We start from the raw sequence: 23,617 nt of genomic DNA on the forward strand, positions 1-23,617 counted from the left end.
TATATATATATATATATATATATATATATATATATATATATATATATCACAAAACAAATGAAGGAGATTATAATAGCCTTGGAATTCACAGGGCTTACGTCGTGGCTGGCACCATTATTCTATGAAACAATAAATTATCATGTCCCAACCTTCACACCCTACAACAAAGAGTATACAACTTGGTTTATCAAAGACTTATACAATTAATTAATTAGAAATTGCTACATAAAATATTCAAAGAAAGCTTAACAGCTACTGAACTATATATCAATATTTTTGTGTATTACTTAATATAAAACACTGTTCTTAATTGTTTTATATTCAATTGTAAACGCACCTTGTGCCGTATAAATAAATTAATCAAAATAAATATATCGCATATATTCAATTTTGAGTTGTGCATGTTTTCGGAATGCCCAGAAAATGTACTATATCCCAGCAAAAGAGGCATATTTTTAACTGAATATTTACCCGCTACAGGGCAGAAAGTGTTATTTTTGCATTTTGAAGAAAATGTATTGTTTAATTATTTTTTTTAAACATACTAAATATTTTTCAAATGTAGAAAAAACCTTCAGGTTTAACCCAAAAAGATCTGTTGCACGGTGAAAAGTTCAATAAGTGGCTTGATATTTATTTTTAATACATTGTATTATATTTTTAAACTTAAAAACGTTCTCCTGAAAAATCAAGTTTTTTGATTTATGACGTTCTTGAAAGGAGTGAGCGATATGTCAAAATAACTTATCAAAAATATATTTTTCTTAAGATCATAAATCTTTCTCTCACAAGTGAACAAATTTATTAAATACAATAAAATAACATCTACAATGTTTTTTTCCGCATAAATTTGATTTGACCAGTGTCTGGATTTCATCCCGACCCATAGACCCATCGATGCATGAGACACGAAAATGCATCCGCTGTATCATCAATAACTTGGCACATTGAGGGATTAGCAGATGCAAGGGTATTATTTTGTAAACATGTGCAAAATCCACCCTTGCAATTCGGCGCCAAAGGGGTGGAAAATTATCTATTTACCATTTGCACATTGCACCTCGTACCTGCCTATTGAACAGTATAGATATGCATAGAAATATCTATTCAAACCTTCCAGGAGGGGGGGACCTACTTTGAAAAAAAAAGTGCCAATTGCAACACGAGGTCATCTGTTTATTATAGTATCTATGGAGATACGTACGCGTGGAGTGTTCAATAAATAAAAATACATAAACGCAAGAGGATTGATAGTGTAGCTTAGATGTTAGTCCAATGAATACTTCAGACGGTTTTGTAATATGAATATGTTGTTGAACCCTCCCCGGGAACCGAATCCGGGACCACCAGCATGGTAGCCAACGTGCTAACCACCACACTATGGAGGTTCCTATCTCAATCAAATTAAATTTACTGATTTAAAAATATGTTTATTTATTTATTTAAACTTCATGTACAGAAAAGAAATAAGTACTATTGCTAAAAAGCAATATCTTCCAGCCAACCAAAAGCAGACTAGTGATATTGATCAAAACTTTTTATACCAAATATAGGTGTTTGCAATCAGAGGGTAGATAGTACTTGAACATTAAAAAAAACATAAATGACAAATTGATAAAAATAAGGAAGGCAGAGGAAAAAGGGAGTTTAGGGAAGGGTAGAGGGAAAAAAAACTAAGGGAGGAGGTTTGATGGACAGTTAAGATTCTAATGATAAATAGTAATGTGTCAGACGTTTCTTAAAAGTATAATACTTATATATTATTGTATGGAAGACAACATGCTTGGGATCTATAAATTCATAAAGTCTATTGGATGTTTGAATTATATTTTTACTTTCGGCCATAGATTAAGCTCGGATGGAGCTAGACAGTTTACAGATTAAACCGACAATATATTATACAAATATAAAGGAGTCATGAAAAAAATATTCCCAAAAATAATGTGCATATGTTAATTCAACTAGCAGAAACATTTGGGCAAAATCATAGTAGTTATACATATTTATTGATTTGGCGTTCAATTTATAGAACTCCATTTTAATTTATGTATTACTTTTTAAATCAAACACAGATTTTTGGAGTCTACTAAGTTGTATTTTTTTTTAAAAAAACACATAAAAATTTATATTGTAACATTGTGTCGCCTAGTTATGGTATTTTCAAACGAATGACATTCGTTTGAAAATGCCATAACTAGGCGAAACAATTGTCACAATATTAATTTTTATGTGTTTTTTTAAAATAAAATATAACTTAGTAGACTCAAAAATCTGTTTGATTTTAAAATTAATACACAGTTAAGTTTTTTATGTGTTTTTCTGATAAAAAATGTCTTTTTAGCTTTTTGGAAAGCTTATGAAACGAGGATGTTTTTTTAAGCAATTTGTACGTTTAATGTTTTAGTGTTTTTTAAAACTGTATTTTTTTTGGCAAGTAACGTAAAAAATATTATTAAAATTAAAATCACTTTTAGTCATAGTAATCAAATTATAACTGTTTTTCGGTATTTTATTGCTTATTAAGCTTTGTTATTAGGTCACCTATCGATAAAAAAATATGTTTATGGCATTCAATTAGCCATTTACCATAACCCTGTATATTACATTTTGTTTTAAAAACTTTATTCGTTTCGCTCATTCGTCCATGTTATTACGTATTCCGCGTTGCCCCGACGTTTCGGATATGTGATGCGGCACGTCTTCAAGCTTCCGTTTATGGGAACCGATTTTAGACACATCTCTACCGGTTGTTAATATTTTATTAATATATTCTGTTTATGTAAAGCTTTCTTCACGATTAGTATGCAGGACACCGAAAGACAATAGTAAGAACGTCTTTCTAAGGTACAAAGCAATATTACTTGAATGATATTTACATATTTTCATTGTTTTTTGTTATTGTAATGTTTAAATTATTTTCGGTGGATGAACTTGTGACTCTTTTAGCCTTTTTAGTGTTGAGATATTTTTCTCAAATTTATGCTCAAATTGCCAACGACTTTTTCGCAAAAATTGTACTTTATATTAAGGGTGTACAAGATTAATAATCTTGTTCTCAAATATTGACCAATTTTAGTATTTCATCCTGGTATCGGTGAAAAACACATCAAACTACTCAAATAAAATAGCATTTCGTCATAAACGTACCTATTTAAAAATGTTTTTTTTTTTAATAAACAGAATTAGAAAAAAACAGTTTTTTTTTGTTCGTAAGAATGTGTCAAGTCTTGTGAAATTGGCACGTCCTTGGATTTTCATTTTTGATGCGCATCCTCCGATTGGTGAACATTCTAATTTCATCGTCAATATCACTACTTTCTAACTTTGGGTATTACAGACATTTCTGTGCGCTTTCAATATCACTATTGGATGAATCCGACATTGCAAGAGTACAATAGGTTTTTACAACAAAAAAATCATTATTAATTAGCTAAATCTGTTACTTTTAATCGCCTAAAATTGCATCTTAGCAACGTCATTCTGTACCCTTGGCAGTGTAATGCACTTGGACCCCTGCCTGTGCTACCCACCCACCCACGACAGTAATAAATTAATGTAAATGGTCAATAAAATTAATCATGAAGATTTGGCAATTTCTGGCGTTAAAAATATTTCGCGTCCAGCGTTTAACCTTCATTCAGTCCCGCAACGTTGTTTATCATTAGAATCCAAACCTCCTCCCTTAATTTTTCCCTCTACCTCCTTCCCTAATCTCCCTTTGTTCCTTTGCTTTCCTTATTATCATCAATTTGTAATTTATGTTTTTTTTTAATGTTCAAGTAGTATCTACCCTCTGATTGCAAACAGCTATACATGGTTTCAAACTTTTTGACCAATATCACTCGTCCTTTTTTGGTGGTTGGAAGGTATTGCATTTTGGCAATAAGTCCGCCAATGTACTTATTTCTTTTCTGTACATGATGTTGAAATAAATAAATAAGCAAATAATTTTCTCTAAATCCAGGTTACATTTTACGTTATTTATTTTTTCCTTAAAACACCGTTTTTGTATTGAAAAAAAAATTCTATCGAAATAATTATATGATTATGAAAAGAGTTATTGGAAGGTAAGGGGTTAAAAAAATATTTATATATTGAATATGTATTCTAAAAAAAAATTATACCAATGTATGTATTTTTTTAAACGAGCGCGAAAAGACGTCTATCCCTTAGCGATGCCGATCGCGTTCTGTATTTGTACGTTCGATATCTCAGCCTTACGTTCGTTTAAATTACACAGCATAAAATATAGTAGGGGAGAGTGCCCATGGATGGGACGTTTTTGATTTTCCCTCTCTAATTCTTCTCTGTAAAATAAATCACAAAAAGTAAACGTGGTTTCTCTTTATTCAATCTTTTAGCTACAAATATGCCATACTTTGTTTTCTGGAAAAAGTAACCTAACTGCCTGAAAAATCGATTTCAAATAATGTCCTAAAATGTCCCATTCATAAACACCCTCCCATGAGAGGGACACCAGTATACCATGAATGGGACATTAATTAAAATGCTAGATTGATGGAATAATTTTATTTTAAAACAAAAATCATCTGTAGACACTTTCGTATAATACGTAGACACATGTAAAAGAAATTTTATTAAACATTTTTGCAACATTTTTGGCAATTTTTTTTTTATTTTTCATGGGCCACAAAATTTACATTTAAGCCATTGCATAAAACTATATTGATATTCTCCTTCACATATGTGACACTAATTATCCTCCTTTCCTTTTGTTTTTGTCAGTGATACACCTTCTATTTCAACTGATTTATCTGAACTGATCTCTGTCATCACTCATTGAAATATTTTGTTGAAAACTGAGTTTTTTCAAAACTCTTTTAGCGTTAGGCTTATTTTATGGTCTATCTATAGGTTTTCATTTTCCATTCTTCAATAATTGTATTTTCAAAAACTTGTCCTTTTCTGAAGTGTCAGATATTATACTTGATTTCCCCTTACTGATTTATTTCTGTACTGTAGAACATATTCTTCCAGCTGAATTTAAATACGTGGAAAGTATTTCTTCTCGCTTCAGACTAAACTAACTAACTAAAAAAACTAACTTACCATCACGCCGCTTCCCCGCAGGGATAGGTAGAAAGAATATAACGCCACACCACTCTGTCTTTGCAAACATTCTTTTCGCCTCTTCCACGTTCATGCATCTCCTCACTCATACCCGCCGATTGTTACGACTCCTAACCTGACCACTTGCAACTATTTGGCTTACCTGATCGTGCCATGTTTTTTTCAGTCTTCCTCTGCTCCTTTTTCCAATAACATTCGCCTAGTAAATTTGTTTAACCGTTTTATCCTCACTCATTCGTTCTATATGTCCAAACCATCTCAACACATTTTTCTTAATTTTATCGATTATGCTTATCTTAGCTTTGCATTCCTTCCTTATTTCACTATTCGAACATCTATCATAGATCGTTTTGTCGCACATTCTTCTGAGAGATCGCATTTCGACTGCATTCAGTCTACTTTCATCCATCTTTTGCCAACTCCATGTTTCACTTCCATACATTAGAGTTAGAACCAGGACTCCGTTATGCACTGCCAGTTAAGCTTCCGCTGATAGGCTCTTTTATTTCCTATCAGCCTTTACTTGTTTGACATGCCTATAAAGAGAAGATTTTCCTATTGCATATGTCTTTGCAACCGACCTAATATTTTGCTTTTATTTAAAACCTCTTCTACAGCAGCTTCAATTAAAACGTTGGTGATTGATGGTTAGTGAACGATGCCGTGTTTTTGGCATTATAACCTAAAAACAATATAATGTTTACAATGCGTGTAATACAAACGAGTACAAACGATTTTTAATATAAATTAAAAGTATTCGCCATGAATGGGGCAATTTTCCCTTGAGTGGGACCGTCCCATTCATGATCACTGCGCGCGTCCCATTCAAGGAAATGCGTGATTTTTAGAAAAATAGATAAATCGATACATTTATTCTAAAGTAAATTTGATGAAACATACTTTATAATATCCTGAGAGAACCAACTTAAATAATTGTATATATCAATTGCAGCACTTATCATAACCTACATGTACAAACAAATTCAAATTGCAATTTATAATTTACTTTTTGACGCAAAAAAATTGTAATACGTCTTACTCGCTTCACTGTCAGTCGAGAACTGAGGTTTGAGGATTAATCTGTCTAATATCGTAGCGTTAATGTTAGGTAATTTTCAATTTTTTTTTGTAACAATAGTTTGGGCTGGAGGACGATTGTCCCATTCATCCTCTGTCCCACTCATGGGCACTCTCCCCTAAATAAGAAAAATGTATAGCGTCCTTGAGACAGTAGTTCGTAAAATGGCGCTATATAAATTAGCCAAATATTATAATTTATCACGAGACGCGAGATGCAAGATGCAAGATGCAGTGTGGGCTGCTACGTGCAGTCCTATCCTTTTAGTAGGACACGTCTGGACGAAACATCTTGCGAACCCACCACCTGTCAGTAGTCACTTCATGGTATAAACGAATGCGCGAAGGACCAATTGCCTCTCAAAACACAGTGGACATGGGTCTAATTATAATAAATATAATAAATAAATTAGGATAATTTATATATCGCCATTTTCGTAGAATACTACCTCAAGGGCGCCTCACTGTGAATGAATTGGGGAAAATAAGATAGTGGATATGATTTAGCAAACAAATGTGTTTTTAGTTTTTTTCTAAAAATCATCTATTTCTAACTACTATTTATTTATTTATTTATTTTATCATAAATCTCTCTCTATTTCTAACTCCTGGTGACAGAGCATTCCAGCATTCCATGCCATCGGTTCCGCAACAACAAAGGCACGCTCGAAAAATTTTGTGCGCTAGCTGCGACCTGGTAAAATCACCCAAAAACTCCTACATACCACCTTGATAAAAAAAGTTCCCGGAATGTGTTCAGAAAATTAAAAATAAAATATTATTTACAACATTTTGAGTGTGTCCAAATACTTGATCATATATAGAACTTCCAAGAATTTGAGTAGTGTGGTTGTCAATAATGGGTAGAATTGGTGAATTACACGTGTGTAAAGTGATCACTTAAACCAGCCTATGACGGTCGTCAGCCCTGTAAATGCCCAGACTTCCATATTCTTCTTCATCTTTAAAAAAATTAAAAAAAAAATACAAGATTATTAATCAAAATTGATAGTATACCTTTCATAGTGCTCCCCATCGATTATTTACCTTGCTTATTATGTACAAGGTTTATAGATTATTTAGTGGATTTTTGATTCTTCTAACTAAATAAATAAGTTTTTATTTGAATCTGTGTTGGGAACAGGAGGGATAATCAAGTGTGGGCCAATCATGAACCTCTCAGCATTTGCTCATCGCTGGGAGGAAACCACGTTGCACTCCTCAGGAGAAGGCAGACTGTTGACTGTCATCAGCAGACCTTCCGATCCACTAGAAGAGGGTTCGACATTTCGTGTCCTAGCTTGGTTTATGTTACTAATGCCCTTCAAGGCAATCCGATTACTCACATGTCCACTGGGCTCCCGCGCGATGCGTGGCTTACTAGTTTACCTGGACCGACCCAAATAACACATGTTCCAACGGTTAAATCTTTTTTATCCCCCATTTTATCACTGTTCAAACCACACACCATCACACTACGAAGAAAACGTCGAATTAATCTGCACGTACTGTGTTAAATACACAAAGTAATTTATGTATGTATTTAGTAAGTAACGGTATATACACGGGTCTACCAAACAATAAAATGACTCGACTGCAATCAGTGTTAAACGCAGCAGCGAGACTAATTTTTGGAATTTCTAAATTCAGTCACATCACCCCACTACTTCACAAACTCCACTGGTTACGCTTTCCCCAAAGGGTTGAGTATAAACTCTGCCTACTCATGTATAAATCAATACACAATATGGCTCCAGAGTATCTTAAGGAGCTGTGTATTCCAGATGAATTGGTTGACAGACGTCTCACGCTTCGATCGGCTACAACATCTGCAATGGGCAAAGTGATCTTACCAGCTCGCAACCAACGCACTAAATTTGGCGAGCGTGCCTTTGCTGTTGCGGGGCCGACGGCGTGGAATGCTCTTCCACCAATGGTTAGAAATAGTGAGAGTGAGATGATCTTTAGAAAAAGACTAAAAACGCATTTGTTTGCTAAATCATTTCCACCATAATATTTTCCCCAATTCATTCACAGTGAAGCGCCCTTGAGGTATTTTTTTTTACGAAAATGGCGCTATATAAGTTATCCAAATTTATTATTATTATTATTATTATGGATTTCTCTCGATTTTCATCGAGAGGGTCGAGTGTTTCAAGTACTTGGGAGTGTTCACAACAATAAGAGGCAATCTTTAAAATGAACTCCGACGAATGATTTTTTTCACTGTAGTGTATTCGAATTTGGTGTAATTATTTCGAGTGACCTCATGCAAAAGTGTGCTTGATTTCTTATTAGTTCTTAGACAACAGCTGGGCTCCTGGCATATTGTTCTTTAAATTCATTTTCGTTCGTCGGGCACATGCCACTTGATGCAATCATCACGTTTTTTCTTGCCAAAATAGATATTACGCGGCAGCGATTATACCTCATTGGCCTTCTCGTTTATATTCACGAGAAATGATTTGCATTCAAGTTAGATTTACATAATTAAACCGAAAAGCGTTATATATTGTATCAGACATGGGTCGTTTGTGATCTACTAGATAATTTTTTGAGAAAAAGGCATTGCAAAAGTCAATCATCTATTAGTACAGTAAAACCACGATATAAACGATCTCGTTTTAACGAACTTCGGATATATCGTAGTCGTACAAGAGAAAGTGCACTAACAAAACGTAAAATGTTCAGGAGGGTCATTTAAGTCACTTTTGCTTGGCAACAAAATAAACATCAATGCAGTTAGACATTTTTACCAAGTCAATATATTATACTTCTAACTTTAAAATCCTTTGGGATGTTTTTCAGGGCAATATTAAGCTAGTAATATATCAAATAGTCAATGATCACGTTTTTTGTAAAAAATGCACTTGGTCACTTTCTCCCGTACGACTACGATATGTAGGTAACAAACTAAAAGTCCGACAAATCTAAAAAAAACTAAAACGTCATATTAATATTATACTTGCTAAAATTCAAGTGTTGCCGCATGTGAGTAATTTTTAGCGGCCATGATAATCACGTCATACGTCTAGCACTAGAATTTGAGACATAATAACTACACTTAGCCGGAGCAACAAAAATGTCAAAAATGAAGTTATCAGTGGTAAGATCATATCCTAGTAACATTTATTGAGTATCCGTCAGATAACGTTAGATAAGTTCAGCTATATTTTACGCATTTTTGTAATTTTAGAGTTAATTATTATTAAAAAATTGCCAACAAAACTTTACACCTTTTTCAAAGCAGGATTATTGATAGCAACGCGTCGGTATCAAACAGTAACGTCACTTCACGACGAGTGTCCGAAGACAATAAATAGATTTTTTGTGTTTTGTATTGTTCATTTATATCGAAATACAGTGTTAAAATTTGAAGAAAAAATTTTTTTTACCTTTTTTTGTATAACGGACTTTCGACTTTAACAGACACCCCCTCCCCCCCAATAAGTCTTTATATCGAGGTTTTACTGTATATTAATTCAACCGAATGTTACTAAATTAGTAAAAAAAAAATCAAATGTCGATTGTCGGCGATTGTTTGAGGTTTCTAGTTTGAGAGAACTGAGTCCATGTCGATGATATTCTTTTATTGTATCCTTTTATTATAGAAAATTGCATTTAAGTCTTATTCCCACTGTCGACCCTTGGGCGTTGATTATTTCTTGCGGTCACCGGTCCGTGCGGTCACTACTCCGGGGACGAGCTCGCTAAACCGCACGCGATATGGATAATCTGACTTCTCATTGGTTAACTAACTAACTAACCACCACGCCGCTTCCCCGCAGGGGTGGGCAGAGAGAATAGAACGCCACACCACACTGTCTTTGCAAACACTCTTCGCCTTTTCCAAGTTCATGCATCTCCTCATACATACCCGCCGATTATTACGACTCCTAACCTGACCACTTTCAAGTATTTGGCATACCTTATCGTGCCATGTTTTTCCCGGTCTTCCTCTGCTCCTTTTTCCAATTACATTCGCCCCATAAATTTGTTTCACCGTTCTTTCCTCACTCATTCGTTCTACATGTCCAAACCATCTCAACACACCTTTCTTAATTTTATCTATAATGCTTATCTCAGCTTTGCATTCCTTCCTTAGTCGGTTCTCATTGGTTTATATTGATTATTGTATTCAAACAGATATTCTATCTTCAAAGCGTTTTATGATAGATGTACGAACTAGGAAATACGAAATATAGAAAGGCTGCGTTGAAAATTTTGGATAAAATTGAGAAATACGTTTTTGACTCCCACCAACAAGATGATGTCGGTAACGATGAAACCGGGTCGCTAGTCAAATAAAATAAAATCGGGAAAAATAACAATTTAGAGATTATTATACTTTTATATGAATACATGCATTCTTACTTATCTTTTTGATAAGTTGTCCTTGTTTTTCAGAGAACTAAACTCGATATTTTTTTAAAGAATGGTAGATTGGTCACATCTAGTATGTGTTATTTGAAATGTAATATGTATGAAACTTTTTAATCGAGAATAGTCTACAAAAATCGTTTCATTATGAAATGCATCTAAATATTAAAAGGGCAAATAAAAAATATTACAGTAATAAAAAACTCCAGGAACTCTGCTTCCTGGGTAATAATTCAGATAATTCTAGTAAGTTTTAGTGTCACAGTTAACAAAAAGGAGAAGAAAAAAAACTATATTCACCGACTAGGAATGATCGTTAATATTTTGCATCTAACCTAAACATAATTTAAAAAAGTAGAAGTGTTTAAATCGGAATATTTAGTTAATTATATTTAATTTGACATCATTAGCTGAAACAAATAAATAAACAAAAATAAATAAATAAACAAAAGGGCAAAACGTGGATTTTTTTTTAAGAATTTAAGAATTCAAACTTTATTTGGATTTTGTTACTTATTAATAATACACTTAATTCAAGTAAATTTCGATGTATGAATGAACATATTTATAGACACATTTATTTAGTACGTTTTAGCAGTGCTGTAAATCAAAAATACTTTTCTTATGTAGCAAAAGCATTGTTAACTTTGTGATATGGTAATATAACACTCTCCTTATCATTCATCTTTCACTTTGTGTAATACCACTTAAAAACACTACTTCACGAATACCGGTATTGATAATTTGTAGTATGTCTAAATATTTACTGGCATCCAGTTTTTGTCACCGTGTATACATTATCTAACTCATGAATATATTAGCAATTAGTATTTTATGTAATTCGCGATGGTTAATTTATCGGCCAATGACGACACTGGTTCACCATTAGCAGTTTATGGGGTGCGGTTTATGGGCGCGCTCCGAGCGCTACCTGAGTTACGCGCTGCGGGCAGACGTAATAACGAAGTAACGTAAATAAATAATACAGGAGGCATTTAGAAATGTTATGCTTATACTCGTATATCATCTTCATCTTGTAAACGTCTTCAACCCTTTACGGCTCAGCTCTGGCGAATCGGACTCGACATTCTCGATCTTATACAGTACAATTATTTTTTTTTAGAAAAAAAAATATATCTAGTAAAATATCATTCGAATTATCATGTTCGTTGGAGTTGCTATGCTGTTATTGTAAAAAAATAATTGTTATTAATATTTGTAACATATTTTTTTTTATATGTGTTATTTTCCAATATGAAGTTCTGGCTTATGATATAACTAACCAACTAACTAACCGTCAAGCCGCTTCGCTGCAGGGGTTGGCAGAGAGAATAGAACGCCATACCACCCTGTCTTTGCAAACATTCTTCGCCTCTTCCACATTCATGCATCTCGTCATACATAACCGCCGATTATTTCGACTCCTGAGTCGGCCGCTTTCAGGTATTTGACATACCTGATTGTGCCGAGTTTTCCTCGGTCTTCCTCCGCCTCTCTTTCCGACTACATTTGCCTCATAAAACCATTTTTTACTCACTCTTGTCCCACTTGTCCAAACCATCTCAACACACCTTTCTTAATTTTATCGATAATGCATTGCATTCCTTCCTTGTTTCACAATTTGAACAACTATAATACATCGTTTTGCCGCACATTCGTCTGAGGGGTCGTAATTCGACTGCAGTCAGACTGCTTTCGTCCTATTTTGCCAACTCCATGCTTCGCTTATAACTGATTTTAGTGCACCATTCACCCTGTATGACAAAAAAAATGTAGAGATATTTGTGTTTACAAAAAAAAAATATTCCAAAAATATTCAATATAAGTATGCTTGTATCATTTTAGACGGTTAAACGGGATTTTATACGTTATATAAGTTTAAAAAAACTTCATTAAAAATTATTTTTAATTTTATATTTTTATAGAATATTTCATAGTTTTGCATAAAAAAGATATATTTTGTCAAATACTACAATTTTTACAATCCCTTTTTCCTTACGTCACAAGTCTCGTACACATTAGCAGAAGCTTGTACGAGTAGGGGTATGAAACCCCGAGTACCCCAAACATAGCTGGTATTCTCCTTTTCCTTTACTTTATTAACCATACCTCTTACATTTTCGTTCCCATATGTCAGTAATGTCCACCCTGAGCTCCTTCACTCAAGTCATCTGTGTAATATCAAATATTATATATTCCACTCCTAGAGTCACAAATCTCGAATCCAGGAGTGATCACCTTGCCCTTAAAATAATTAAGCATAGGAAATTGAATTATGTCATATTTCTGATAACAAAAATACTTTCCCTTTTTTTAGTTGCTATCATATGTAATTTTTCAATGGCTTTTCCACATTACTCGTATTAATGTCAAACTTGTGCCTATAAAAAAGCCTAATTGTGTGATCGACTACAATTAAAGTATGGGACTTGTTGATAAGACCGATATGATGTTAAGTAGATTGAGCTGTATGAGAAAATCGACGAAGTGGTATAAAAAAGTTTTTTTTTCATTTTATAGATTACTTAATGCACATATTCTGTATATGTTTATCATGGAAAAAAAGATAAGCCTCTCTGAATTTCAGTTGGCTGTAATTAAACAGTTGATTGGGAAATACCAAGAAAGTGTAATTTAAAAAAAGTTTAATCATCCATCTACATCATCTGATAAATCCTCGAGGTTGATTCCAAAAGAATTTTTAAAACACCAAAAAGTGTACATTCCGAAAACTGCAAAGTGTAAAAATCCACGTCGAATGTGTCGCCCATACAAAATTTAAAGATAAAAAACGTAAGGTGACCAAATTTATGTGTTCTGAGTGCAATGTGCCGCTATGTTTCGAACCGTGCTTTAAAATATATCACGAAAAAAAAACAATTTTGATAACTTATAATAAATTTAAATCCCTTAGAGTAATTATTCGGCTAGAGTTATATCTGTTTATTTAAACTATCTTCGTCTATATTATAAACAATATATTAAGTGTAAACCATTAATCACTCTTGAAGTGGGTGCGATGGAGTGCGACTCTGTAACGTGTCTGTACGGGCCTAATACACACATGCATGCTTACAGACGGCACACACACACGCGTCACCGCCAGCGGGTAAGTGTGACACACGATGCGTGCTTTTATTTATTTATATTCCGACCTTATTTGTTTATATTACGATATATTTCAAGAATGATGCGACTCAAGTGTATTATAGAGTACCAAAAAGGTACAATAAATCCCATTGAACGTTTTTGTTTAGTAAAATAAATCGTTTCTTATCTAAATACATCGTAAAAGTAATCATTTTAAAAACGACTAAATACCGCCGCGTACGGGCGACTCTCACGAACATCCATGTTAACGTTAGATCCATGATTAGATGACTCATTAATTAATTTTTATTTTAGCGTTGAAAAAGATAGATTTTTTCGATAATTACTTTCACCTTGAAAACATAATAAGAATGTTTACTTCGGAAGAATAGCTCGTTATTGAACCAAATTTATTCCGAATCATAAGAATAGATTCGTCGAGTGAAAAAATTATGTCTCAAGTAGGTACCCATTACGTATGTATAAAGTCCATTCAACTACTCCTGGAATAAAAGTGTTTTGATTGGTTGGCAGCGGTTTCCCGCGTTTTTCGCTGACACGTGACGGCGCATGCGTGGCTTCCATTTTTGTTTTAGTTTACGTTTCCACCGCGTGGCGGCGCCACTGTAAGTGTTTACAATAATGTTTGATTATTTATTAATAAATTTGATAATTTTACAGTAAACTAATTCTAACGCTTTTTATAATAACTCGAGAGTTTAACCTCCAAATGTGAAATTTTAAGTTAACGTAGTCTAAAATCGAACGGTTCATATGTATATCCTCTCATATTGGTTTCGCTATTTCCCGCCTTTTTTATGCTGTATCTTTTTTATCTACCTTATACTAATATGTCGACCTTTATGCTAATATATTGACATATTTTGTAGTTATTTCGCGCTTTGTATACAGCTATTGAACCACTTTATGTTTACAATACAGAAAGTGAAGCGATTTCCCGCCCAAAAGGTCTCCTTCCCGCCTTTTTCCTTGGCATCGCGCCATCTTGCTCGCTTCCTATCTCAGCCTGGGGTGTTGTTGTCACGGAAATAACTCTGTTCTTGCTTTACCGAGAAATCTAATTTCGTCACATCTTCACTTCCCAACTACCGAGATTATTGTATGTATTTATCAGAAATACCGCTTTGGTATATTATGACTCGGAAAAATGTTATGTCCGAAATAATTTTAAATGTTAACCTTACTTATTTATTTGTTAATTTTTACTTCATGTACAGAAAAGGACCTTGGCGGGATTATTGCTAAAACGAAATATCTTCCAACCAACCAAAAACAGACTGTGATATTGATCGAAACGTTTGATACCATATATAGCTGTTTGCAATCAAAGAGTAGATATTACTTGAACATTTAAAAAAAAACATTAATAACGAAAGGAGGGCAAGGGAAAAAGGGTCCTTATTTTTTTTATACTTATCATGTATACAAACATGAAATATTTTTGTTGTTGTTGCTTTTCAACCAATATTAAAACAAACAATTTTTAGTTAATTATATACTGGATTTTCAACTTGTCTGGTGATAGGGTAGTGAGTATGGAAAAGGTAAATGTGAAAAATACATCACAAACACCCAGACCAATTGATTTTTTTATTAAATTCAGTTTGCAACTAGCGGGAATCGAACCCGTGACTCCAGTTTCGCAGTTGAGCATCATCTACCTAATTACGCCACGGCGCCAGACTATCCTAAACTGCATAGATAATTTCTAAACAACCTTTTAAATATTTAATAAACCTTGTAGATAAATTGCACGATATTTATACACAATGTAAATTTTAATGCAACTCCCACTTGAAAATAAAATAAAATAAAATCTACAATATTTTGAGTGTGTCCAAATACTTCACAAATCTGGATTATCTCCAATTATAGGAGTTTTTTTTTCAAAACAGTTTCTGCTTAATACATAGCTTCTTTTTATCTCACCAATAGATGTCTCTAGTGGTGTTCTAGTGATTCAAGAACAATGCTTCAAAATTGGTTCATATATCGCTCACTCCTTTCAACAACGTCATAAATAAAAAAAATAGATTTTTCAGGAGATCGTTTTTACAGTTTAAAAATATAATAAAATGAACTTAAAATAAATATCCAGCCACTTATCAAACTTTTTATTGTGCAATAGATCTTTTTAGGTAAAACCTGAATGTTTTTTCTCCATTTGAAAAATATTTAGGATATTAAAAAAAATAATTAAACAATATATTTTCTTCAAAATGCAAAACCAACACTTTCTTCCCTGTAGCGGGTAAATATTAAGTTAAAAATATGCCGCTTTTGCTGGGATATAGTACATTTTCTGGGCATTCCGAAGACAGGCACAGCTGAAAATTGACGATTTTTGATATTTGACGTTCTTGAAAGGAGTGAGCGATATAAAGAACTTCCAAGAATTTGAGTATTGTGGTTGTCAATAATGGGTAGAATTGGTGAATGTTACACGTGTGTAAAGTGATCACTTAAACCAGCCAATGACGGTCGTCAGCCCCGTAAATGACCAGACTTCCATATTCTTCTTCATCTTTGAGGAGATGTCAAAAAATAATATGAAAAATAACTCCTTTAATTGGAGATAGTCCAGATTTGTGAAAGTATTTGGACATTATTGTTATAATTGTTATTATTTACTAATTCCAAGTAAAAATTAAAATAAAATCTAAATAATTTCAAGTAAAAATTACACGAACACCCAAGACTGCACCGGAAATACCACAAAATTGCCGTTTAGCTGCGTTCAGTGAGGGTGCATGGAACATCCCCTATCTAAATCATTAAGGGTATCTTTTTTACAAATGTAATATTTAATTCACAGTACAATACTTGTTGCATTCTAATAGCTAATTAGCTCAGCAGATGGCCCCGAATCGAGCTGTTGGCCTTTACGAACTCCGTCACACTCCGAAATTCGAATGAAGATCGTATTGTACGGCATTTTTGGTGTACCTCTCTCCGCACCAGATGGTGCTTAGGGCACCGCATCGATTATACAAGATCGACCAAGGAGACAATTTTTTTTTTTGTAATGTAAGACGAAAAACCAAAAGTTTAGAAAAAATGCAAGACCTAACGTGAGAGGCTGTACCCTCACCTTTCATATTTGTGAGACTTTGGTTCGTCTATAATATATTTCGGTCTATGGAGCAGTCTTCGAAAGATAAAAAAAAATCCAAAATATAGTCGATATTGAAAATTACCTCATCCGAATTCAATTCAGATTTTCATAAAAGCGGTATTAAAAATTAACCAATTAGATGGAGAGAGGTTATCAACAATGATAAAAATCATATTTTGGTAGTTTTGACAAAATATTTTTTTAACGAATAGTGGTTGAATTCCCACTAGGTAAACTTAATGCTTGAAGGCAGAGGCGTGCATTCTATACAGGCTGAAAAACAGTGCCTACCCTGGTTTACTCGTGTTCCAAATAGAAACACGACCAGTGCCTACTATTCCTCATCCTTACCCAACCTATACCGGGGTTCTTCTAGAAAATTTGGTGACGGATTTACAAACTTGTATTTATTTATTTTGGCAGTGACAGGTATATTGAAAGCTTTTAAATGTAAATTCACAGTAAAATCGGGATACAATTGTATATTGTTTCACATTTTTAATAAATTTCGCAACTTAGTTTAAAAAAAATTGCTTTGCAAGCGCAGATCTGTCAGGAACCCTAGATGCTTCTGTATCTGATCTGGGCATGCGGTGGGACAGCTTCCAGTAATATCCTTACCCAATGCTACTGCCTACCCTAAGTAAAAACTGTGAACGCCACTGCTTAAAGGAAAACTGATGACGTCCGCGAAAAAAATCAGTCTCTAGGAGATTACTGCTAAATATACGGTAGAAGTATGCCAGATCGTAAGTCCTGGAATTATAAGACTTTTTTCCTATACGAAATGATGAATCATCGGATAATTGTCGATATGTTTCGTGGTTTATTCGACTGCTGTGTAGAAGGAAGAAAAAGAAGCCCCCTTGACCTACCTAATTACCCGGAATCGACCACCGCACCACAGACCGATGCTTCTCTCGGAATTTGTAAGCAATTTAATGCCACGAACAGATGTTATGTTTCAATTATTGCACCTGGGAATACAAAAAACACAGTAGCCAAAACAGGGTGACCAAAAAAAATTATTTTGAAACAAATGACCTAATCATATCTACTTATTTATTTTTTTACAAAAATGTTAATAAAATTAGTATATAACCACTCACCGAGATTTTTACGTCTACCGGTTTCGAGACGTACCCGTCTCTTCGTCAGGACAATCACTAACACAGCATGCAAACAATACTACCCTTCACCACCATAGCACCATTTACACACTCAAAACTACACAAAATGTCTAACACATGCGATTTTTGGTCGACCCGAAGACCAACATGCACTATAGTTGGTTAAAATGACTAACCACAAAGTAAATGCTTTAAATATTAATAATATTGAGAATATAATCATATCTCTTTATCGTATCTTCGTCGTTCATATAAGGCTTGAAATATAGATCAGTGTTCCGCAAACTGTTTCTATTCAAGGTACACCTACCAAATTAAGAATTTTCAGAGGTGCACGTTTATCATATTATGGTGGCATATTTAACATGTTATGTTAAATGCGAAATGTGAGCCTAGTTAACTGAGCACAGGCAATCAAAATTTGGAGCAATTGTGTTATTTTCACAAAACTAGACTTTTTTCGTGGCACACGCAACTAATCACCACGGAACGTTTTGCTATTTCACTATAGTCAACTAGTTCTGACTATTCATAGTGAAATAGCAAAACGTGACTACAAATCAACTGTCGAATTGACAGTCTGTAAAAACCTCTAAAAAAACATCCAATTTATTGGGCGGTGTATTTTATTGGATGAAAATTCAGGGAGTAAAAATTAAAATAAATGTTTTGTCACTTGTTTTTTTCCGTTTGTGGTAACCCTGCCAGCGTTATATAATGTAAACAAATTAATTATTCATGTCGACATTTCGGTGCAACAATACTGTATTAACTATCAGGGCGCTTTTTGCATGTTTATTAGCTAGCGGTTCTGTAGTGGAATAATACATTTCTAAGTGGTCGTACACTTACGTATTAATTTTCGCCATAGATGTCGTCTGGTAAATAAAAAAATCATTTAAAATATATTTTCAATTGAAGCATTAAATATAACTTCTGAATGATTAAAGAAAACACTTCGTTTTTTACCACTTAAGTAAAAAACGAAGTGTTTTCTTTAATCATTGTAACACGTCTTACCACAAAGTTAATGCCGAAACAATAAATAAAATATAACTTTTGAAATTTGAGTGGTGTGGTTTTCATCACTTAAACCAGTCAATGACGGGTTGTAAGCCCTCTAAATTCCCAAACTTCCATATTCGTCTTCATGTATGTTTGAGATATCCATAATAAAATTTAAAAAAAAAACTTGTTATCCTAAAAAACTACTTATCACGCCGTTTCTCCGAAGGGGTGGGCAGGAAGAATAGAAAGCCCCACCGCTCTGTCTTCAATCGCAATCACGCATCTTCGCCTCTTCCACAATCGCGCCCAAGTATTTGAAGTACTTGACCAAGTCAAAATTTCCATAGTCTTATTCTGCTCCTATTTCTAAATACATTCTAATACAATTTTGTTATATTTCTAAATATTTTAAATGAAAGATTTAAATTGAAAACAGAATACTTATACAAAAGAAGGTATTCAGTTGAAAAAATTAATGAGGCAATAGGACATTAAGATTTACGGATTTAGTGATGTCTTATTTAGAAAATAAGACAAGACAAATAAATAAGCTATGTGCCAAATCTTGATTGATATAAGATATTGAATCCATTGTGTCGATTGCATTGTTTTTAGGGATCAACCTTATTTTTTCTTTATGAGCTTTTCATATGCCACTATCATTTTTAAGACATATAAACCAAATATGATATAAATCCTTGCACACAACAGACAAGGAGAATTTTCTAAGCCAACTAATAAATATAAGAAAGAACACTTTCCATTCGTCGCCATAACAGATCATTCTTCAGTAATTCGTTCTCTGTCCAAGCGGCTAGACAAAGAAATGAATTACCTATCCTTGTAAAAAATGCACTTTCTCTAATAACTTTATTATTTTACTATTTATCATTAGAATCCTAACTGTCCAACAATCTTCCTTCCTTAGTTTTTCCCTCTACCTCGTTCCTTAAACTCCCTTTTTCCTTTGCCCTCCTTATTATCATCTTTTGTAATTTATGTTTTTTTATATGTTAATTTGTAATTTATGTTCAAGTACTATTTACCCTCTGATTGCAGACAGCTATATATGGTATCAAACGTTTTGATCAATATCACTAGTCTGTTTTTGGTTGGTTGGAAGATAATGCTTTTTAGCAAAAAGCCCGCCAATTTCCTTTTTTATTTTCTGTACATGAAGTTTAAATAAATAAATTAAATATTTAAAAAAAAACATTCGCCTCATAATTTTGTTTTACTTCTCTTTCCTCATTTATTCGTTCCATATGTCCAAACCATCTCAAAAACACTGTTATTAAATTTATCAATAATGCTTATCCTTGCATTATTTTCTTGTTTCATCAATCCAACATCTATCATACATCGTTTTGCTTCACACTGTTTGTTATCGTGTTGAGCTTAAAATATGGAAAATGAATGTAATTTAAAAATTAATAATATATTAATTATATTTCCAGATTATTGGAGGTCCCGCAAATTCTCAGAGTCATCTTCCTGCAGCGACAAAGAAAACTGAAAAACACATTTCATCTCTCGAATTTGAACTACTGTCACACTTTGTACTTTACAATTAGTATTGCCACCAGTGCAAGAAATGTATTTAAAACGATTGTATTAATTACAGTTGTTGGAAAAACCACTGTTTTTTCCTGCCTTTTAATAAACATAAAGAAAACTTTGAATCTTACTAACCAAAGTTAGTTAAAAATTTAATGTTATTTACTAAAGTTATGTAAAACTTTGAATATTACTATCTAAAGTTAGTTAAAACTTTGAATGTTACTAACTAAAGTTAGTTAAAACTTTGAATGTTACTAACTAAATTTAGTTAAATTTTTGTATGTTACTAACTAAAATTAGTTAAAACTTTGAATGTTACTAACTTAAGTTAGTTAAAACGTTGAATGTCACTAACTAAAGTAAGTTAAAACATTGAATGCTACAACACCACAAATTCACAATATTTTGAATGTCATATTTTTTACTTACAAATTCCGGATTTGCTCCACTTAGGAGTTATTGTATTTGTATCATTTTATTTTAATTATTGATATCTCAAATAATGATGAAGAAGAACACGAAAATTTAAAAAGATTCTTTCGTCCATTTCACGAAGATTTTTGCTCATAAAAAAAAACTTACTAATTTCGATCAAAGATATCACCGAAGACGTTTTCAATGGAAGCGCAAATATGATTAACGAAATTTGAGTAGTGCGATCGTCAATCGTTGGTAGAAGGGTGAATTACACAGTGTATAAAGTGATCACTAAAACCAGCCAATGACAGGTCGCAAACCATGTAATGCCCAAACTTCCTCACTATATTTGAGATATCAAATCATTCCCAAATAGAAGAGTTGAAATTGATACTGATTTTTAAAAGTTTTTTTTTGTTATATTGAAATCATATTTTTACGTTGAATTTTCATTATAGCGTAACAACACTTTAAAAAAACCTTTCTCAATTTTTTTCTTTCTTTGTATTATTTAATTTTATTGTTATTGCTTCTGAAGTGGACGTAAAAATATCAATTTTCATTTTTCAATTTTCATTAGTCAGATAACGTCTATAGACGTCGTTGATGCGTATGGAAATATGTCACAACCAGTGGCGTGCATTTCATATAGGCACACAAGCAGTGCCTACCCTAGTTTGATGGGAAAAAAATATGGACAACTGTGATAGCGGAAGACTAGATAGCGTTTGACTATAATATATATTTTTTAAACTACAAGTTTTTTCAGTTATTGCAATTATACAATCATTATCAGAGTTATGACAGATAAGTTTTTAAGAAATTATAATAAAACGCTGTTTTTCATACTGTCTACTATGATTAAAAACTCTGTGCACGCCACTGGTCACAACGTTAATTGCGTCGTAATTTCTATCAGCGTATTATGTATACAGTTTTGTAAACTGTGCGACTTTGAAGTCGACTTTGATGAGAGCACACATTATTTAAAGCCATGTCAACCATATAACCACCTCACATAATATGTCAAATAAAAGAGAATTTCATAAAATAGTTGTAAAAAGGCAAGTTATCCTTTTGTGAACTGAAGTAAAAAAAATGTTTTTTATGAAAATGAAAAAATTAATATTTTTGCATTTTTTTTATTTAGTGTGGGTACGTACATTTTTTTCACTTTAAATTGGACGTTCTAAAAACTAAATTGGAGCCTCAACAAATAAAATTATACGTTTTACAAAACAAATTAAATTATTTTATTGTAATTTATAAAAAAGTTAGATTTCTTTATAAATATATGTATATATATGTATATATATATATATATATATATATATATATATATATATATATATATATATATATATATATATATATATATATATATATATATATATATATATATATATATATATATATATACATATATATATACATATATATATACATATATATATATATATATATATATATATATATATATATATATATATATATATATATATATATATATATATATATATATATATATATATATATATATATATATATATATATATATATATATATATATATATATATATATAAATACACCTTACACACTTGCTGGTCTTAAGGATTAAGTGTGGACAGGTATTCACACTGACGGTATATGTAGTACTAATATGAATACATTTTTCATAATACAAACTTTATTTATAAAATACAATATAAAATATATTTGCTTTGTTAAACGTCCAATTTGATTTGTAAAATTTCAAATATGAAGTGAAAAACCTGTACAACATATCGACGGCCCCTACTTAAAGTACTCTATCTCAAAATCTGTTACTTTACAGGAGAGAGCTAAGATTTTTTCAACGTATTTATTTTTTAACTAACGGTTTTATCTTAAATTCTAAACTAGTATTATACATTCAAAAACACGATAAAATAATGTATTGAATCGTTTTAAAACTTTATGCTTTGTCAAAATTAAGTAGTTAGCGTTTTAGGAGTTCAGTTCATTTCGAAAATTCAATGTAGATAGCGTCTTATACGCCTGAAAACTAGGCGTAATTTATTTTATATATTTTTTTGTTTGTTTATATTTGTAGATAACGGTCAGTTGATAACATACACCAAATATCTTAAAATTGACAAAAATGAAGTAAGAGCACTTTACATAGGTCACGTCGATATAATTGTTTGGTTATAATAGAAACTACCGAAAACATATCGCGATGAATGATGGTAAATATTTAGTTAATAAAACTAAAGTGTTTGATAGCGGGTGCAATAAATATGTAAATATAATAACAAAAACCGCAATAAATCGCAAAATATTTTTTATCTAATAAAAAAAAGTTTTTTTTATTATTATTAATTTATGTGTGACTTGCTTTTTTAGCCAACCTAAAGTAAAAGTTTGTAATTAAAATATATTGTTTGCTTATTATATACTCACTCTAAACTTTTGAAAGTTCCCTACTGCAGCCTTCATTAAAAAAAATGTTAAATGTTAATTTATGCCAATCGATTTATTGACTTCTAATGTTTAAAAAAGAAAACCAGCTATTGAAATGAAAATGGAAAAATATCAAAGAAAATTAGTGCTATGAGAAATACTTGTATAAGACCACTTTTTTTAGTTTATTAGTGTAAACACGACTAATTTCGAGAACTGCGGATATTCTCATAAATTATTGTAATATAATTTCACCTGTTATTATTTAAAATGATATTTTCCAAA

The 23,617-nt window shown here is 32.2% G+C and overlaps 1 protein-coding gene across 1 annotated transcript in view; it reads left to right on the plus strand.

Annotated features, from left to right (window-relative positions):
* Nucleotides 1-21,925, plus strand: part of LOC148302420 (uncharacterized) — a 36,353-nt gene extending 14,428 nt beyond the window's left edge. Inside the window, exon 2 of the mRNA XM_088271651.1 lies at nt 20,370-21,925. Within this exon, the coding sequence (XP_088127777.1) occupies nt 20,370-20,428 (59 nt within the window). The 3' untranslated portion in view covers nt 20,429-21,925. The remainder of the gene's footprint in view (nt 1-20,369) is intronic.
* Nucleotides 21,926-23,617: the final 1,692 nt, after the last annotated feature.

This window comes from Brachycentrus maculatus, unplaced genomic scaffold (assembly GCF_059751285.1).
Source record: "Brachycentrus maculatus isolate JH-2025_06_01 unplaced genomic scaffold, ASM5975128v1 h1tg000454l, whole genome shotgun sequence".
Lineage (NCBI taxonomy): Eukaryota > Metazoa > Arthropoda > Insecta > Trichoptera > Brachycentridae > Brachycentrus > Brachycentrus maculatus.